Genomic DNA, 19,452 nt, shown 5'->3' with positions numbered 1-19,452 from the left:
CAGGTGGTAATGTGAGCAATGGGGAGTGGCCATAAATACAGACGAAGCTTCGCTCACTCGCCCGATGCTCACCTCCTGCTGTGTGGCCTGGTTCCTAACAGGCCATGGACTGTCCGGGGGTTGGGGACCCCTGCTCTAGGATGTGGATCAAAAAAGATATTGCTGCGATTTATGTCCAAGAGTGTTCTGCCTATGTTTTCCTCTAAGAGTTTTATAGTGTCCAGCCTTATATTTAGGTCTTTGATCCAATTTGAGTTTATTTTTTTGTATGGTGTTAGAGAATGTTCTAATTTCATTCTTTTATGTGTAGCTGTCTAGTTTTCCCAGCACCACTTATTGAAGAGACTGTCTTTCCTCCATTGTATATTCTTGCCTCCTTTGTTGTAGATTAATTGACCATTGGTGCGTGAGTTTATTTCTGGACTTTCTGTCCTGTTCCATTGATTTGTATTTCTTTTTTTGTGCCGGTACCATACTGTTTTGATTACTGTAGCTTTATAGTATTGTCTGAAGCCAGGGAGTCGGATTTCTCCAGCTCCATTTTTCTTTCTCAGGATAGCTTGGGTTATTCGGGGTCTTTTGTGTCTCCATATAAATTAAAAAATGTTTTGTTCTAGTTCTGTGAAAAATGCCATTGGTAATTTGATAGGGATTGTATTGAATCTGTAGATTGCCTTGGGTAGTATAGTCATTTTGACAATATTGATTCTTCCAATCTAACTTTGATCTTATATGAATTTACCAAAAGGGTTTGAGGAGATTAAGTTACAGAGGAGGACTGACATAAAGAAGACAGATACAGGTGATAATTGTTTGTACATGGTAACCTCTGCTGGTTTGTTAACTTTTTCTCTTGAAGGATGAGGCAGTCACACGTCCTACAGCTATTGAAACAGTGAGAAATGTATTAAAAATTTTGAACTTGGTTAGTGATTAGGCTTTAAAATACACTCCCTAGCTCCCCTGACCTCCTTTAAATATCAGCATCATTACCTTGAATATGTTCTTTGAGGACAGCTGCCTTGGACAGGGACGTTTGAGGCACTTGGAGGCCACAGAGGCAATCACCTACTTAACATGCACTAGTCAGCCTTTGTGAAACATCACCCCTGATGCTGGTTGCTTATCTTTTATGGAACAACTTGCAAATCCTAATTGTTTTAAACTGGCTCTGAGGAAAAGAGGCTTGAGAATCAATAAATTACAGCTCTCATACATACAAATGTGCATCATTATAATGAAGACAATCTGATGGCTCTTTAGGAAATAATAAAAGAGGTGGACTTGAGTTTGTAAAGACTCACTGCAAGTCCTCTTATTAAAGGGTTGAAATTACAGGGCTGAATGCAGTTTTCCTCTCTTGCAGTGTTCAGGTTTGCATATGGGCATTTGTTTTTGATGGATAGATCCTCAGTGGGAGAGAACTGATGAAGGGTTCATTACTTGCTCTGGTGGCCATATGTCTTCGTTATAAGGTTCATTAAGGCAGAAACAACAATATTTATGCCTTTAAATACTGATGTGTTGGGAGCAGCTAAATAAACTATTCTAAGAATTGTACCATCTGTTTTCAGACCCAGAGCTTTCTCTAAGTCTCTGGAGACTTTCACCCAAGGTCACCCATCTTAGTCCTCTCCAGAGTCTTGGAAGAAGCTCAGCATCTGAAAAGCAGACAGCGTAAATAGTACTGCTTTCCCATCAATGGTAAATTTTGTTGTACCAGTAGGTGGTAGTAGGCTGCAGAGAGTATTTACTGCTTTTTCTCCAGTTAAAGGAAATGCCTTTCTCACATTTAACCAGGATTTAGGTGATTGTTTCTTTAAATTGTTCTTTAAGAGTTCTTTAATCATTCTTCAAATTTAGCAATTCTTTCTTTTCTTTTGTCAACAAACATCATGCTGAAATTTCTTATGGTAATAAGAATGAATTTCTAATCCAACTGAACTTTTTTCTTTTAACTCTTTAAAAATAATGATGAAGATTTTTCTTGAGCATACTAGGTGTTTTTCTACTAGTCTTAATAATTCTTCTTTGGAATTCAAATTGTAGTAGTGAGTAAATATCATTCATGAACCACTTTAAATTTGTTTTCCAAAGCAGAATTTGATTGCATAAGCCATGCCAGTACACATTAATATATTTTCACATAGTCCTTCAATTTTTAAGTTCATTCCAGTATTTAGGATGTTTAAGAGAATCATTTTTTGAATCTAATGACTGTCGTTCAACAAAATTGCAAAGAAAGAATCATACATAATTTTAAAAAAATCATTCTTTTAGCTCACAAACTCATGATAAATGGTTTCTTTGGCCAGCCAGTACTCTTCAGTATGAAACGTTAGAAATTGGCATTGAAATCCTAATTCTTTAGCTCATCACTTGGTGAGAACTGGTGACACGACCCTACCTAGATAGATGTTAGGGGACTAGGAAGAATGGTCAGGTAAGTTGCCAGGAAGGAAAAGGAAACAGCTGCTAGGAAAAAGGGGGTTCTGAATGTGTAGCTTTTATTTAAACACATTTTCCAGGTTGTCAACTTGTTATTAATCTGCTATCTCTGAAGGGGATCTTTATATTTGTTTTTCTTTCTTTTAACTATATATTATATTTTTCTTTCTGATTATTCAATCATTGTAGAAAATTCAGGAAGGATAGGAATGTTTAAAAAATAGAAATCGGCTGTAAACTCTACATGGTAAATATATATACTTTTATTTTCTTCCCCTTTTGTCATCGTCCTTTCCTGCTCCTCTAAATTGGTATATGGGTAATTTGTATTCACATACAGACATCATATAATGTTTATTACAAAATTGGGATTCATACTTTTATCCCTTGCATTGCTGTTTAATGTCTCCAGAAACAGGGTTTTTTTTTTTTTTTTTTTAAATTATTTATTTATTTATTTATGGCTGTGTTGGGTCTTCGTTTCTGTGCGAGGGCTTTCTCTAGTTGCGGGAAGTGGGGGCCACTCTTCATCGCGGTGCGCGGACCTCTCACTGTCACGGCCTCTCTTATTGCAGAGCACAGGCTCCAGACGCGCAGGCTCAGCAACTGTGGCTCACGGGCCTAGTCGCTCCGAGGCATGTGGGATCTTCCCAGACCAGGGCTCGAACCCATGTCCCCTGCATTGGCAGGCAGATTCTCAACCACTGCGCCACCAGGGAAGCCCTGGAAACAGGGTTTTAATGTCTGTGTACTGTTCTATTACCTGTATGTACTGTGTTTTAACCATTCTCTTATAATTTGAAATATAAGTTGTTTTTCTTTTCCCTGTATTATCACTTCTCAGTAAATATCCTTATATATAAATTTCTGTATGTATTTCAGATGATTTTGTTAGGGGAAATTTTGGAAGTGTAGTTGGTAGGTTAAATGTACAAACTGCTGACATAACAGACAATTTATATCAACTTACACATATCCAGTAGGAGAGGATAGGAGTGTTCCTTCCCCTACCACCTGGCTAACATAGACATAATTATTTAAAGGAAAACAAGTTAATGGGCTAGAAAAGCATCTCACTGATAATTTATATTTCTTAAGTTATTAGATAGAACAGTTTTGCATGGCCATGCATATTTGTTTTTTTATGTGACTGCTCAGTATGCTTTTATCAACATGGAGTGAATCTAATACTTTGGGTACGATTTCACTGGGGGGAAGATTTTCAGAGGCCTGAAAATCTTATTTTCATTAATGCCACTGATATTAGGATAAACAGTACTTTTTTAAAACTCATTTTTTACTTGTAGTATAAAATAGTACATTCTTAATGGTCAGTGAAGAGTGTATAATTGGCGCTTACTGTTTTGTGCTTCTCTTCTTAGTTATCTTAAGGGGTTCTTGGGAACTATCTTCATGGGCCAACTCTAGTGGCCACTTCTTCCTCATTTGTTTCTCTTTTCCTCCATCAACTCCATGTCTGGGGAGTGGAGGTGTTGGCTGACTGGCATCTTTTGTTAAGATTGGACCTCTGCCACCATATCTGCCTTCTGCTTTGTGACATTTAGGGTCAGGTGCTCTCTCTGTTACCTATGAGAGGCGTGTTTGACCTTTTGAATTGTCAGTAATAGTTTTAGAAAGTGCTAAGTTTTTACCAACAATGAAATACTAATCTAATTTCTATTTTTTATTATAATCAGATTCTTTAATGTCTTTAAAGTCCTTCAACCCTTATGACACATAATTGAAGTCCTTTCATATGCTGTAAAAGTGAATGTTTCATAAGCTATTAAAAAAAACCATGCAAAATTCTCAGATATATCTCACCTTAAAATCTTGATATTTCTACAGGAGTTCCATCAGATGCAGGAGTTTGAACATCTTTTATTGCTCAAAGTAATTGAAATTAAAAGTTGAAGACTTTGTGTGTGAATTAGTGAAATTCATGCTGGAAAGTGTGATTTTTTTCTTATTAAAAGTATGTAATCCTTAATAGGGGTGAGAGGTTTTTTTTTCTTTAATGTGACAATTACAAATAATTTAGTTAATGCTGTTGTTAATTTTGTGTAATGCTGCTAAGATTTTCTGTTTTAAATTCACATATCCCGTGTCTTTACTTGTTAATATTTATCAACTGATTATAATGTGTTTTCCATTACGAAAGACTGCAAGGTACATATACCTGTGGTAAAAGTATAAAAGTGTGGTGTGGAAAGTTAACACAAAATCATTCTGGTAGTTATCCCAGGGGAGGTGGGGCAGGAGTAGTACTGGGTGGAGGGTAGTGTGTAAGGGTACTAAGACTTTATTTATAGTATTCTAAATATTTTATTAAAAATATTAGAAGCACACGTGTCAGAATAGGAAATAATAATAAGAATATATTATTTAAAATAATAGGGAAATAAGGTGATAGAAATAGAATAAAGAAGACAGAAATAGAAAAGAATAATAATAACATTCTAGGTAGTAGATACATGCATGCTTGTTATATTAGTCTCTGTACTATTTTATATTTTAAATATTTTCCCAAATTTTTAAAAATAACCATAAAATTTTCAGTTATCCCTGTTTGTAGTCAAATTGAAACTCAGACTGTCTGCTCATTCGATGGGTCTGATACACCATTTATATCCATTGAAGTTGTGTGTAGATAACTGATTATTATTAAAAGTTTGGTACTCAAAAAAATCAGGTTGTCTCATAGATGGTTATCTTGTTTCCTGCTCTCACCAGTAGCCATTATAGTTAACATCTGTTTTTCAGTGTTACCTTTTTATTCTGCGTGGTGGTATCCTAACTCCAATTTAGTTTCCAGAATTTTGACTTATTAAAATGAAACTCATTATACTTTTAGATACAAAATTTTGACAGATCCAGGCATAATTATTATTTCCCATTATACAAGAAGTGGAAGGAACAGGAAATAAAAACTCCTTTACTCTGAGGCCAATGGTTTGATTTGTTTTCAAGGCTCTTTATTATATGCAGCATAGATATGTCACTTAGTTTTTTTCCTGGTGCCTAATACAGATTTCATATTGCTACTTGATTCCCAATCTCCCTCATTTTGATATTTTTATGCTTAAATGAAATGAGAGGGAGTTGAAGAGGCTGTAGACACATGTGAGCCATGGCCTGCTGCTGCCTTTAATGATTTTTACTAACTGTTAAGATTGTTCTTAAGTAGTGTTTAGGGGACAGCAGAGCAAAGTAGAATGAAGAGAATACTGAAGGTGGAGAAGCCTGGCTGAATCCCGGGTCTGCATCCTTGGTCTGCTACTTAAAATCATTATATGATGTTGGACTTGTTACGTAACAGCTCCCCCTCAGCATCCTTGATAGATTAGGGGTTAACTGCCCATTTTAATACGTTATTATGAGACTTAAGTTGGATTATCTGTGTGAGCATCTGTATAGTACTTAACATTGTAGCAGGCTCTCAGAAGATGTTGATTTTTCCTGTTTTCACTAATGGAAAATGTTGGCAAGTACATTTACATAGAGCAAATGATTTTAGGTCATGTGGCATACATAGATTTATGGGTGTGCTCACATGAGTGCGCACAGGCGTGCAAAGACACACACACACACACACGTGATTTCCTAAGTATAAAGGTGAACTTTACATATAAGATTTCTTTTTAAGTTTATTCTTTTGGATTTAAACAGTTGTGATCCTGCAAAATCGTAGCCAAACAATTGCTTCAGGCCTGTTTCTTGTTCATGTTTTCTGACGTTAGAGAGCTACATCGTGGGCACTGTACCTTTGTACTTCTAGACAGGGGAAGGGGGCGAGAACCAGAGAAGAGAGGTGAGGAAGGAAGTTGAGAGGCCTGGGCAGAGGAGAGGCTCGAGTGTGACAGGTGTTTGCTAGCCCTGTCTCAGCCAGTTCGAAGAAGTTGGATGTTTCGTTGATTCTTTTCCTGGTGCTACAAGGACAGACTGTATTTCACTTTGAAAAACCTAAACTCACAGCAAGCTTCCTTGCTTTTTATTTAGTTTTATTTTATTTAATATTTTAAAAGCATGACTACTTTCATTAAATGCTTGAGAATCTATACATATTTAGCAAATTCCCTTTATCTTGGCTTTAGATGTATGGTCATGTACTTCCCAGATGCATTCAGAATAAAGATCCAAAAATTTCAGAATATTCTTGATTATTAAAGAGAGGTTTCATCATACTATATTTAAAAGGCCAGAAAACTGGCCATATAGATTTTAGGAAGATTATAACAATTAATGTTAAAATAAAGATTATGTTAACCTTCTATTAAGCAGAAAATGAAATTATTGGAATACTCAAACTTTCACTTTTGATAATTAAATTTTCTCTGATGCTTCTTTGTTATAAATATATTTCATTTCTTCAATTTCTATAAAAGGTATTCTGAAACTTTTGAGATCGTCTTGCGAGAAATAATTTTCTTTTGCATTCGATTGAAAATCGAGGTAAGGATGGGAGGAAAGCATATTTAGAGTCTTTTCTACTGATGAGATTATATTCAGGATGTTTGGCTTTCTATTTTGGTGGAGATGTTGAAGATTCCATCTTCTCACACACTTGTTATTGTCAAGTTTGTACCTCTGTTACTGCATTTGTTTAATTCTACTATATTTTAAATTAAGGTGTATGAGAGTGTTCACTGTACAGTGAATGGAATTCTTTTATTTTAGGTCATTCTGTGTGTGTTGTATTTTTGTTTAAAGATACACATGTTCTCATAGCTTAGTCGAATGGACATCAGACTAGGGCTTCCCTGGCGGTGCAGTGGTTAAGAATCCACCTGCCTATGAAGGGGACATGGGTTCGAGCCCTGGTCTGGGAAGATCCCACGTGCCGCGGAGCAGCTAAGCCCGTGCTCCACAACTACTGAGCCTGTGCTCTAGAGCCCGCGAGCCACAACCACTGAGCCTGTGCGCCACAGCTGCTGAAGCCTGTGCACCTAGAGCCCATGCTCTGCAACAAGAGAAGCCACCACAATGAGAAGCCTGCACACCGCAACAAAGAGTAGGTCCTGCTCGCTGCAACTAGAGAAAGCTTGTGCACAGCAACAAAGACCCAATGCAGCCAAAAATATAAAATAAATAAATTAAAGAAAAAAGAATGGACATCAGACTAATATTGAGACCTGCAGGTTCTAGCCTTAGAGAATATCTGTGGTTTGTTTTGTTTTTTTTTTCTTCATTGTAGAGATACCAGTCTATGTGTGTCATATACCTTACAGTGTTGTTGGTAGAGTTATGTGAGATACTGTATGTGAAAGAGCTTATAAAATTTAGGAGCATTGCACAAAACTAAGTGATTATTATTATTTGGAGTTGTAAATGTCTGAGGAATTGCTCATAAACCAGAAAAAACAAAGGAGGGAGAATTACATGTGGACGTGACTTGTGTTTTCAAGCTATGTGTTAGAAATTATGATATGGCAAAGGGCTAATGTAATAAATACTTAAAAAGATCAAAAAGTAAATAGTTAAATTAGTCTCTTATTTCTGTGCTCTTTACCATTTGATTGACCTTGACCTGGATTTATTTTTAAGGATTTTTGCACCTCAATGGCAGGATCCTCCAACGATTCAGACCACTTGCGCTCTCGTGACCGATTGGGTCGATGGGCTGCCAGTTCAATACACAGGGAAACTCGAAATCGTCCTACTGTGGATGTCACTGAGAAGGTCAACACTATAACAAGTACTTTACAGGTTAGTTTAGCAATGGTTGCATGTAATAGATTTTAACTAGGTTGAGCTAAGAAATGGTTTCGGTCAGTGTATTAGTTTTTTATGCCACGGTAACAAATTTGCACAAAACTGATGTCTAAAAAACCCAGAAATTTATTTTCTTACAGTTCTGTAGGTCAGAATCTGACCCTGGTTTCATTGGACTAAAAGCAGGATGTCCGTAGGGCTGTATTCCTTTTTGGAGGCCCTAGGGAAATATCTGTTCCTTTTCCAGCTTCTAGAGGCTGCCCACATTCCTTGTTTTGCAGCCCCTTCCTTCCCCTTCAAAGCCAGGAAGGGTGGGTTGAGTACTTACATCATATCACTCTGACTACTCTTCTGCTTCCCTCTTCCACTTTTAAGGATGTTTGTGATTGAGTCCACCCAATAATCCAGGATAATCTCCTCATCTCAATGTCCTTAACTTAATCATAGCTGCAAAATCCCTTTTGCCATATAAGGAAACATATACATAGGTTCGAGGGATTAGGACTTGGACATCTTTGGGGGCATTATTCTGCCTAACACAGTCAGTAAAGATATTTGAAATATATGATAGGTTGTGGAAATGTTTTGGGATAAGGCAGTATTTTCAAATAAAATACTGTGGGAGTGAAACCAATAGGAATTATTACCATAGTTTAGCTTCTTGTGGACATTTGCCTTTAGAGAAGTTGTTCATATTTTGGGTAGGTAAATTATTCATGGATGAATGATACTGAGATGGCATTTTTATTTAGAGGCTAATTTTTGACAGTGTTTGGAAGTTTGAGTGGCAGCAGTTTACATTCCCTCCATAGGAAAGGGCTTTGGAAAAGAGGTAGAGGAAGGGCGAAAAGAAAATTCAGACTTTTTTTCCTACCCTTTAATCTCTTAACTTCCGTTTTGCCTGGATAAACATGGATTTTGGCTTTCAATTGCTTTGGGTTAGTATGCTTAGATAAGAAGAGGCTAATTTCTGGTGGAGAAACCATAATTTGATTTAAAACTCAGGAGACTTTTTCTTTCTAAACTTATTTAAATTAACGTAATATTGGATTTTTGCAGTACAAATTCTTGTACTTTCCCACTACTGAAACATATTAGTAAGTATATATTTTTGAAAGAAATGCCTCCATTTACCTCTCAGGTGAAACCTAGCATATTTAGGTGGAAACCATTTTTATTGTAATTACAAACAAATTTTATAGCTAAAAGTTAAAGGATACTTTGTTTTCTTTTCTCTTAATGGAGTTCTTGAGGTAAAGTAATAATTGAAATAACATTGATCCTAATGATTTGCTTGTCATGAACACAATCGACTAGATTTTTCTCAGGATTTCTCTTCTATAAAGAGGGTCTGAATTAGTTGAGGTGCACAAATTGACGATGAGGATTCTTTTCCAATTTATGGTTTTGTTGCCAACTTATTATGGAACCTTGGATAAGGATTGAAATTTTGTGCTTCAGATTTCACACAAGTAAATTGCAGATGGATTTGAGTTTCTCTGTCAGTGCTGTTAATAAGATTTATTTGATATTTATGAAGTATATTGATACCCAACTTAATTATTATATAAATTGTACCTTTTGCAAACGGGTGACCTAGCTGTTTGATATGCCGCTAAGATTGATTGGGGAAAACATTGTTTGGAGCAATAAAGTCCACTTTCTTTCTTTAGGACACCAGTCGGAACCTGCGGCAAGTCGACCAGATGCTTGGACAGTATCGAGAATATAGTAATGGACAGGCGGGGGCTATAGAACACGTAAGAATGTTTACATATGTTTGCATTTTCTCTTACCTACCTTTTTGGAAATTTAGTTGTTGAGGAGTATGGATGTGAGATAAAGGACGTAACCACTGTGAATAGCTTTAGCTTTTCAACTGCTTTATTATTTTATAGTTTAAATTTAGCTTGTCAGATGGCTTGCCAGCTAGTTTATATAGATTAGATTCTATTGAATTTGAAAGCTTTACATTTTTTTTTTTTTGGCTGCGCCACATGGCTTGTGCGATTTTAGTTCCCTGACTAGGGATTGAACCCTGGGCCCTCGGCAGTGAGAGCATGGAGTCCTAACCACTGGACCACCAGGGAATTCCCTAAAATGAATATTTTTTTATTAATATTTTGCTAATTCTGTCTCTTATTTCCTTCTTTTGGAATTTGCTAACTCATATTCTGTAAACTCTTAGAAAACCAATGAAATTTATTCCTTCATGTTTCTAATTATGAGTATACACTCTAATAAGGTTAGTATTACATGTGTGCTATAATGATAGTTTTATATATATCTGTGCTGTACTGAGTTGTCACATAAGTCCCAAGTTTAATTGATTATTTGTTATTTTCTTTTTACAAAGCAGAAGTATAGTCATCATTTGCTTGTAATCGGAAGCTAATTGCTTGAGCACAGGGAACATATTTTCTCTCATAAGGTTTTTTTTACTACTTTCATTTAGAAAATAAACTTGGGCTTCCTTGCATCTACCAAATTTTTATGATTTATGGTATATTTGCAAATGGGGCCATAGATTTTATATATTTGGGTAGCTCATGAAATGTTTTAGATTTAACTACCTTATTAATAATGGGAGTTAATTCTTTGCTCTTTAATTTATTAGTAAAAAATTAAAAACATTATTAACTAGTAGCAGAGAAAAACCTACTTTGTCAGGTTGAATATTAGATGAATTTCCCTTGAATTGAGCAATTGGGAAATAAAACTATGTATTAAGTGAAACATCTGTACAGGTAAGCTTTTAAAACACAGAATGTGTTCTCCCAGAATTGGTAGGCCTAGAATTGAATAATGCTGAGCTCTGGGGGAGTAGTTTTTTTTTTATTTTTATTTTTTATAAATTTATTTATTTTTTTGGCTGCGTTGGGTCTTCGTTGTTGCATGCGGGCTTTCTCTAGTTGTGGTGAGCGGGGGCTACTCTTTGTTGCAGTGCGTGGGCTTCTCATTGCGGTGACTTCTCTTGTTGCGGAGCACAGGCTCTAGGCATGTGGTCTTCAGTAGCTGTGGCACAAGGCCTCAGTAGTTGTGGCTCACGGGCTCTAGAGCTCAGGCTCAGTAGTTGTGGCGCACGGGCTTAGTTGCTCCGCGGCATGTGGGATCTTCCTGGACCAGGGCTCGAACCCATGTCCCCTGCATTGGCAGGCGGATTCTTAACCACTGTGCCACCAGGGAAGCCCTGGGGGAGTAGTTTTATACATGGGAAGTAGATAAGCTCAACAGGTATTTCTTTCCCATCTGAGTTGTAAGTACCTAGACTGCAAAGCCACTCATATTTAAAATAGGACACAGGAGAATAAGATTCTTTCCTTTTACTTTAGGCTGTTCCTTGTCTGGTCTAGAGTCTTCCCCTTAGTTTCCTCAAATTCTTGTTCTGTCTCTCAATGATTTCTGCTCCCAGCATGCCAGAGGGGGATGTCACTCATTGCCTTATATTACACTCCCTCGATAGAGCAATGATTTCCACCCTACCAGCTTAAGTAACCTGGGGGGGCATCTGCTGTAATCTAGGGGAAGATGTGCAACTCAGAAAGAGTATTTCTCACAAGAAGTGAATCTGATGGGCTGCTCAGTGAAAATTGCTTTCTTAGCATTAAAATACTTACTGTTACAAAATATAGCAGTAAAATGGGCATACCTAAAAATGAGTGTATGTAATGTGCCAACTATCATGTGATTTATCTGACTCTTTCTATTTGTATTCTTTAAGTCCTCTAAGTACATGATAGTATTATCCTCTATTTAAAAAATTTTAATTATTGTGTGTTCTGTTTAGGGAGGGACCCTGGAGAGTGATTTGTTTGTTTGTTTCTTTCTTTTTGAGACTGTGCTCCAGTTCATGCAAGTTCTCTTGATGTAGAACCTGCTATTTTTTTTTCAACAGCCTGTAACAGGCTAATCCATTTTCAAATTATTATTATTATAATTATTATTTTATTGAGGTATAGTTGATTTACTATATAGTTGATTTAATGTGTTAGTTTCTGGTGTACAGCAAAGTGATTCAGTTATACACACATGCATATATATTTTAATATTCTTTTCCATTATGGTTTATTATAGGATATTGAATATAGTTCCCTGTGCTATAGAGTAGGACCTTGTTTATCTACTTTATATATAATAGTTTATATCTGCTAATCTCAAATTCCTAATTTATCCCTCACCCACCCCCTTTCCCCTTTGGTAACCATAGTTTTCTATGTCTGTGAGTCTGTTTTGTAAATAAGTTCATTTGTATCATATTTTAGTTTCCACATATAAGTGATATCATATGATATTTGTCTTCCTCTTTCTGACTTACTTTACTTAGTATTATAATCTCTAGGTTCATCCAATGTTGCTGCAAATGGCGTTATTTCATTTTTTATGGCTGAGTAGTATTCAACTGTATATATGTATATACCACATCTTCTTTATCCATTCATCTGTTAATGGACATTTAGGTTGCTTCCATGTCTTGGCTATTGTAAATACTGCTGCTATGAACATTGGGGTGCATGCATCTTTTTGAATTAGAGGTTTTTCTGGATATATGCCCACGAGTGGGATTGCTGGATCTTATGGCAATTCTATTTTTAGTTTTTTAAGGAACATCCATACCTTTTTCCATAGTGCTGCACCAGTTTACTTTCCCACCAACAGTGTAGGAGTGTTCCTTTTTCTTCACACCCTCATTAGCATTTATTATTTGCAGACTTTTTAATGATGGCCATTCTGACTGGTGTGAGGTGATACCGCACTGCAGCTTTGATTTTCATCTCTCTAATAATTAGTGATGTTGAGCAACTTTTCATATGCGTATTGGCCGTTGGTATGTCTTCTTTGGAGAAATGTCTATTTAGGTCTTCTGCCCATTATTTGATTGGATTTTTTTTTTGTTGTTGTTGTTATTGAGTTGTATGAGCTGTTTGTTTATTTTGGAAATTAATCCTTTGTCGCATTGTTTGCAAATATTTTCTGCCTTTCCGTAGGTTGTCTTTTCATTTTGTTTATGGTTTCCTTTGCTGTGCAAAAGCTTATAAATTTTATTAGGTCCCATTTGTTTCTTTTTGCTTTTATTTCTATTGCCTTGGGAGACTGACCTAAGAAAACATTGCTACAATTTATGTTGGAGAATGTTTTGCCTATGTTCTCTTCTAGGAGTTCTATGGTGTCATGTCTTATATTTAAGTCTTTAAGCCATTTTGAGTTTATTTTTGTGTATGGTGTGAGGGAGTGTTCTAACTTCATTGATTTACATGTGACTTTCCAGCTTTCCCAACACCACTCCCTGAAGAGACTGTCTTTTCTCCATCATGTATTCTTGCCTCCTTTGTTGTAGATTAATTGACCGTCGGTATGTGGGTTTATTTCTGAGCTCTCTATCCTGTTCCATTGATCTATATGTCTGTTTTTGTGCCAATACCATGCTGTTTGGATTACTGTAGCTTTTTGTAGTATTGTCTGAAGTTTGGGAGGGTTACGCCTCCAGCTTTGTTCTTTTTCCTCAGGATAGCTTTGGCAATTCTGCGTCTTTTAGGGTTCCATATAAATTTTAGGATTATTTGTTGTAGTTCTGTGAAAAATGTCATGGCTATTTTGATGGGGTTTGCATTAAATCTGTAGATTGCTTTGGGCTGTATTACCATTTTAACTATGTTAATTCTTCCAATCTAAGAGCATGGGATATCTTTCCATTTCTTTGAGTCATCTTCAATTTCTTTTATCAATGTTTTTTATAGTTCTCAGCATATAAGTCTTTCAAAACCTCTTTGGTCAGGTTTATTCCTAAGTACTTTTTTTTGCTTTTGGATGCAATTTTAAAAGGGATCGTTAGGGATTGTTTGTTTACATGCCTTTTCTGATATTTCATTCTTAGTGCAAAGAAATGCAACAGATTTCTGTATGCTAACCTTGTATCCTGCTACCTTGCTGAATTCATTTATCAGTTCTAGTAGTTTTTGTGTTGTGTCTTTAGGGTTTTCTGTATATAGTATCATGTCATCTGCATATAATGACAATTTTACCTCTTCCCTTCCAATTTGGATACCTTTTATTTCTTTTTCTTGTCTGGCTGCTGTGGCTAGGACTTCCAATACTATGTTGAATAGGAGTGGTGAGAGGGCATCCTTGTCTTGTTCCAGATTTTAGTGGGAAGGCTTTCAGCTTTTCACCGTTGAGTATTATGTTGGCTGTGGGTTTGTCATAAATAGCTTTCATTATTATGAGATATGTTCCCCCTATACCCACTTTGGTAAGAGTTTTTATCATGAATGGATATTGAACTTTGGTTAATCCATTTTAATCAGTGTTCAACTGTTAAAAAAATTTCTCCATGCTAAATATCCATTGCCTAGTTGAAATTAGCATTTCTCTTTTAAAATATAAGACATTTCCTAGGAAGTGGGATCAGCCATTCTGCTCTAGGGAAGACAAGAACTTTTATTATTTTTATTTATTTATTTATTTATTTTAAAAATTTTTGAGTTTTATTTTATTTTTTTATACAGCAGGTTCTTATTAGTCATCAGTTTTATACACATCAGTGTATACATGTCAATCCCAATCGCCCAATTCATCACACCACCACCCCGATCCCCTGCGGCTTTCCCCCCCCTTGGTGTCCATACCTTTGTTCTCTACATCTGTGTCTCAATTTCTGCCCTGCAAACCAGTTCATCTGTACCATTTTTCTAGGTTCCACATATATGTATTAATATACAATATTTGTTTTTCTCTTTCTGACTTACTTCACTCTGTATGACAGTCTCTAGATCCATCCACGTCTCAACAAATGACCCAATTTCATTCCTTTTTATGGCTGAGTAATATTCCATTGTATATATGTACCACATTTTCTTTATCCATTCGTCTGTCGATGGGCATTTAGGTTGCTTCCATGACCTGGCTATTGTAAATAGTGCTGCAGTGAACATTGGGGTGCATGTGTCTTTTTGAATAGTGGTTTTCTCTGGGTATATATATGCCCAGTAGTGGGATTGCTGGATCATATGATAATTCTATTTTAGGTTTTTAAAGAACCTCCATACTGTTCTCCATAGTGGCTGTATCAATTTACATTCCCACCAACAGTGCAAGAGGGTTCCCTTTTCTCCACACCCTCTCCAGCATTTGTTGTTTGTAGATTTTCTGATGAAGCCTATTCTAACTGGTGTGAGGTTATACCTAATTGTCATTTTGATTTGCATTTCTCTAATAATTAGTGATGTTGAGCAGCTTTTCATGTGCTTCTTGGCCATCTGTATGTCTTCTTTGGAGAAATGTCTATTTAGGTCTTCTGCCCATTTTTGGATTGGGTTGTTTGTTTTTTTAATATTGAGCTGCATGAGCTGTTTAGATATTTTGGAGATTAATCTTTTGCCTGTTGATTCGTTTGCAAATACTTTCTCCCATTCTGAGGGTTGTCTTTTCGTCTTGTTTATGGTTTCCTTTGCTGTGCAAAAGCTTTCAAGTTTCATTAGGTCCCATTTGTTTATTTTTGTTTTTATTTCCATTTCTCTAGGAGGTGGATCAAAAAAGATCTTGCGTGATTTATGTCAGAGAGTGTTCTTCCTAGGTTTTCCTCTAAGAGTTTTATAGTGTTTGGTCTTACATTTAGGTCTCTAATCCATTTTGAGTTTATTTTTGTGTATGGTGTTAGGGAGTGTTCTAATTTCAGTCTTTTACATGTAGCTGTCCAGTTTTCCCAGCACCACTTGTTGAAGAGACTGTCTCTTCTCCATTGTATTTCCTTGCCTCCTTTGTCATAGATTAGTTGACCATAGGTGCGTGGGTTTACCTCTGGGCTTTTTATCTTGTTCCATTGATCTATGTTTCTGTTTTTGTGCCAGTACCATATTGTCTTGATTACTGTAGCTTTGTAGTATAGTCTGAAGTCAGGGAGTCTGATTCCTCCAGCTCCGTTTTTTTCCCTCAAGACTGCTTTGGCTATTTGGGGTCTTTTGTGTCTCCATACAAATTTTAAGAATTTTTGTTTTCTAGTTCCATAAAAAATGCCATTGGTAATTTGATAGGGATTGCATTGAATCTGTAGATTGCTTTGGGTAGTATACTCATTTTCACAATATTGATTCTTCCAATCCAAGAACATGGTATATTTCTCCATCTGTTGGTATCATCTTTAATTTCTTTCATCAGTGTCTTAAAGTTTTCTGCAAACAGGTCTTTTGTCTCCTTAGGTAGGTTTATTCCTGGGTATTTTATTCTTTTTGTTGCAGTGGTAAATGGGAGTGTTTCCTTAATTTCTCTTTCAGATTTTTCATCATTAGTGTATAGGAATGCAAGAGATTTCTGTGCATTAATTTTGTATCCTGCAACTTTACCAAATTCATTGATTAGCTCTAGTAGTTTTCTGGTGACATCTTTAGGATTCTCTATGTATAGTATCATGTCATCTGCAAGCAGTGACAGTTTTACTTATTCTTTTCCAATTTGTATTCCTTTTATTTCTTTTTCTTCTCTGATTGCTGTGACTAGGACTTCCAAAACTACGTTGAATAATAGCGGTGAGAGTGGACATCCTTGTCTTGTTCCTGATCTTAGAGGAAACGCTTTCAGTATTTCACCGTTGAGAATGATGTTTGCTGTGGGTTTGTTGTATATGGCCTTTATTATGTTGAAGTAGGTTCCGTCTATGCCCACTTTCTGGAGAGTTTTTATCATAAATCGTTGTTGAATTTTGTCAAAAGCTTTTTCTGCATCTATTGAGATGATCATATGGTTTTTATTCTTCAATTTGTTAATATGGTGTATCACATTGATTGATTTGCATATATTGAAGAATCCTTGCATCCCTGAGATAAATCCCACTTGATGATGGTGTATGCTCCTTTTAATGTGTTGTTGGATTCTGTTTGCTAGTATTTTGTTGAGGATTTTTGCATCTATATTCATCAGTGATATTGGTGTGTAATTTTCTTTTTTTGTAGTATCTTTGTCTGGTTTTGGTATCAGGGTGATGGTGGCCTTGTAGAATGAGTTGGGGAGTTTTCCTCCCTCTGCTATATTTTGGAAGAGTTTGAGAAGGATAGGTGTTAGCTCTTTAAATGTTTGATAGAATTCGCCTGTGAAAGCCATCTGGTCCTGGGCTTTTGTTTGTTGGAAGATTTTATTCACAGTCTTAATTTCAGTGCTTGTGATTGGTCTGTTTATATTTTCTCTTTCTTTGTGGTTCAGTCTCAGAAGGTTGTACTTTTCTAAGAATTTGTCCATTTCTTCCAGGTTGTCCATTTTATTGGCATAGAGTTGCTTGTAGTAATCTCTCATGATCCTTTGTATTTCTGCAGTGTCAGTTGTTTCTTCTCCTTTTTCATTTCTAATTCTGTTCATTTGAGTCTTCTCCCTTTTTTTCTCGATGAGTCTGGCTAATGGTTTATCAATTTTGTTTATCTTCTGAAAGAACCAGCTTTTAGTTTTATTGATCTTTGCTATTGTTTTCTTTGTTTCTATTTCATTTATTTCTGCTCTGATCTTTATGATTTCTTTCCTTCTGCTAACTTTGGGTTTTGTTTGTTCTCCTTTCTCTAGTTCCTTTAGGTGTAAGGTTAGATTGTTTACTTGAGATTTTTCTTGTTTCTTGAGGTAGGCTTGTATAGCTGTAAACTTCCCTCTTAGAACTGCTTTTGCTGCATCCCATAGGTTTTGGATCGTCGTGTTTTCATTGTCATTTGTCTCTAGGTATTTTTTGATTTCCTCTCTGATTTCTTCAGTGATCTCTTGGTTATTTAGTAATGTAGTGTTTAGCCTCCAGGTGTTTGTGTTTTTTACGTTTTTTCCCCTGTAATTGGTTTCTACTCTCATAGCATTGTGGTCAGAAAAGATGCTTGATATGATTTCAATTATCTTAAATTTACTGAGGCTTGATTTGTGACCCAAGATGTGATCTATCCTGGAGAATGTTCCGTGCGCACTTGAGAAGAAAGTGTAATCTGCTGTTTTGGGATGGAATGTCGTATAAATATCAATTAAATCTATCTGGTCTGTTGTGTCATTTAAAGCTTCTGTTTCTTTATTTATTTTCCTTTTGGATGATCTGCCCATTGGTGTAAGTGAGGTGTTAAAGTCTCCCACTATTATTGTGTTACTGTCGATTTCCTCTTTTACAGCTGTTAGCAGTTGCCTTATGTATTGAGGTGCTCCTATGTTGGGTGCATATATATTTATAATTGTTATATCTTCTTCTTGGATTGATCCCTTGATCATTATGTAGTGTCCTTCCTTGTCTCTTATAACATTCTTTATTTTAGAGTCTATTTTATCGGATATGAGTATTGCTACTCCAGCTTTCTTTTGATTTCCATTTGCATGGAATATGTTTTTCCATCCCCTGTATGTGTCCCTACGTCTGAAGTGGGTCTCTTGTAGACAGCATATATATGGGTCTTGTTTTTGTATCCATTCAGCAAGCCTGTGTCTTTTGGTTGGAGCATTTACTCCATTCATGTTTAAGGTAATTATCCATATGTAAGTTCTGTGACCAGTTTCTTAATTGTTTTGGGCTTGTTCTTGTAGGTCCTTTTCTTCTCTTGTGTTACCCACTTAGAGAAGTTCCTTTAGCATTTGTTGTAGAGCTGGTTTGGTGGTGCTGAATTCTCTTAGCTTTTGCTTGTCTGTAAAGCTTTTGATTTCTCCATCAAATCTGAATGAGATCCTTGCCGGGTAGAGTAATCTTGGTTGTAGGTTCTTCCCTTTCATCTCTTTAAGTATATCATGCCACTCCCTTCTGGCTTGTAGAGTTTCTGCTGAGAAATCAGCTGTTAACATTATGGGAGTTCCCTTGTATGTTATTTGTTGTTTTTCCCTTGCTGCTTTCAATAATTTTTCTTTGTGTTTAATTTTTGCCAATTTGATTACTATGTGTCAGCGTGTTTCTCCTTGGGTTTATCCTGTATGGGACTCTCTGCGCTTCCTGGATTTGGGTAGCTATTTCCTTTCCCATGTTACGGAAGTTTTCGACTATAATCTCTGCAAATATTTCCTCTGGTCCTTTCTCTCTCTCTTCTCCTTCTGGGACCCTTATAATGCGAATATTGTCGTGTTTAATGTTGTCCCAGAAGTCTCTTAGGCTGTCTTCATTTCTTTTCATTCTTTTTTCTTTATTCTGTTCTGCAGCAGTGAATTCCACCATTCTGTCTTCCAGGTCATTTATCTGTTCTTCTGCCTCAGTTATTGTGCTATTGATTCCTTCTAGTGTAGTTTTCATTTCAGTTATTGTATTGTTCATCTCTGTTTGTTTGTTCTTTAATTTTTCTAGGTCTTTGTTAAACATTTCTTGCATCT

General features: G+C 36.1%; 1 protein-coding gene across 2 annotated transcripts in view; it reads left to right on the top strand.

Moving 5' to 3' along the window:
* Nucleotides 1-19,452, top strand: part of CEP128 (centrosomal protein 128) — a 428,617-nt gene that overhangs the window by 12,307 nt on the left and 396,858 nt on the right. For both annotated transcript variants that reach the window (XM_059915805.1, XM_059915804.1), the window contains exons 3-4: nt 7,993-8,154; nt 9,834-9,920. In XM_059915805.1, the coding sequence (XP_059771788.1) occupies nt 8,008-8,154; nt 9,834-9,920 (234 nt within the window). In that variant the 5' untranslated portion in view covers nt 7,993-8,007. The remainder of the gene's footprint in view (nt 1-7,992; nt 8,155-9,833; nt 9,921-19,452) is intronic.

The sequence above is a fragment of the Balaenoptera ricei genome, chromosome 2 (assembly GCF_028023285.1).
Source record: "Balaenoptera ricei isolate mBalRic1 chromosome 2, mBalRic1.hap2, whole genome shotgun sequence".
NCBI classification, from domain to species: domain Eukaryota; kingdom Metazoa; phylum Chordata; class Mammalia; order Artiodactyla; family Balaenopteridae; genus Balaenoptera; species Balaenoptera ricei.
This window is presented reverse-complemented; position numbering and strand designations above follow the sequence as displayed.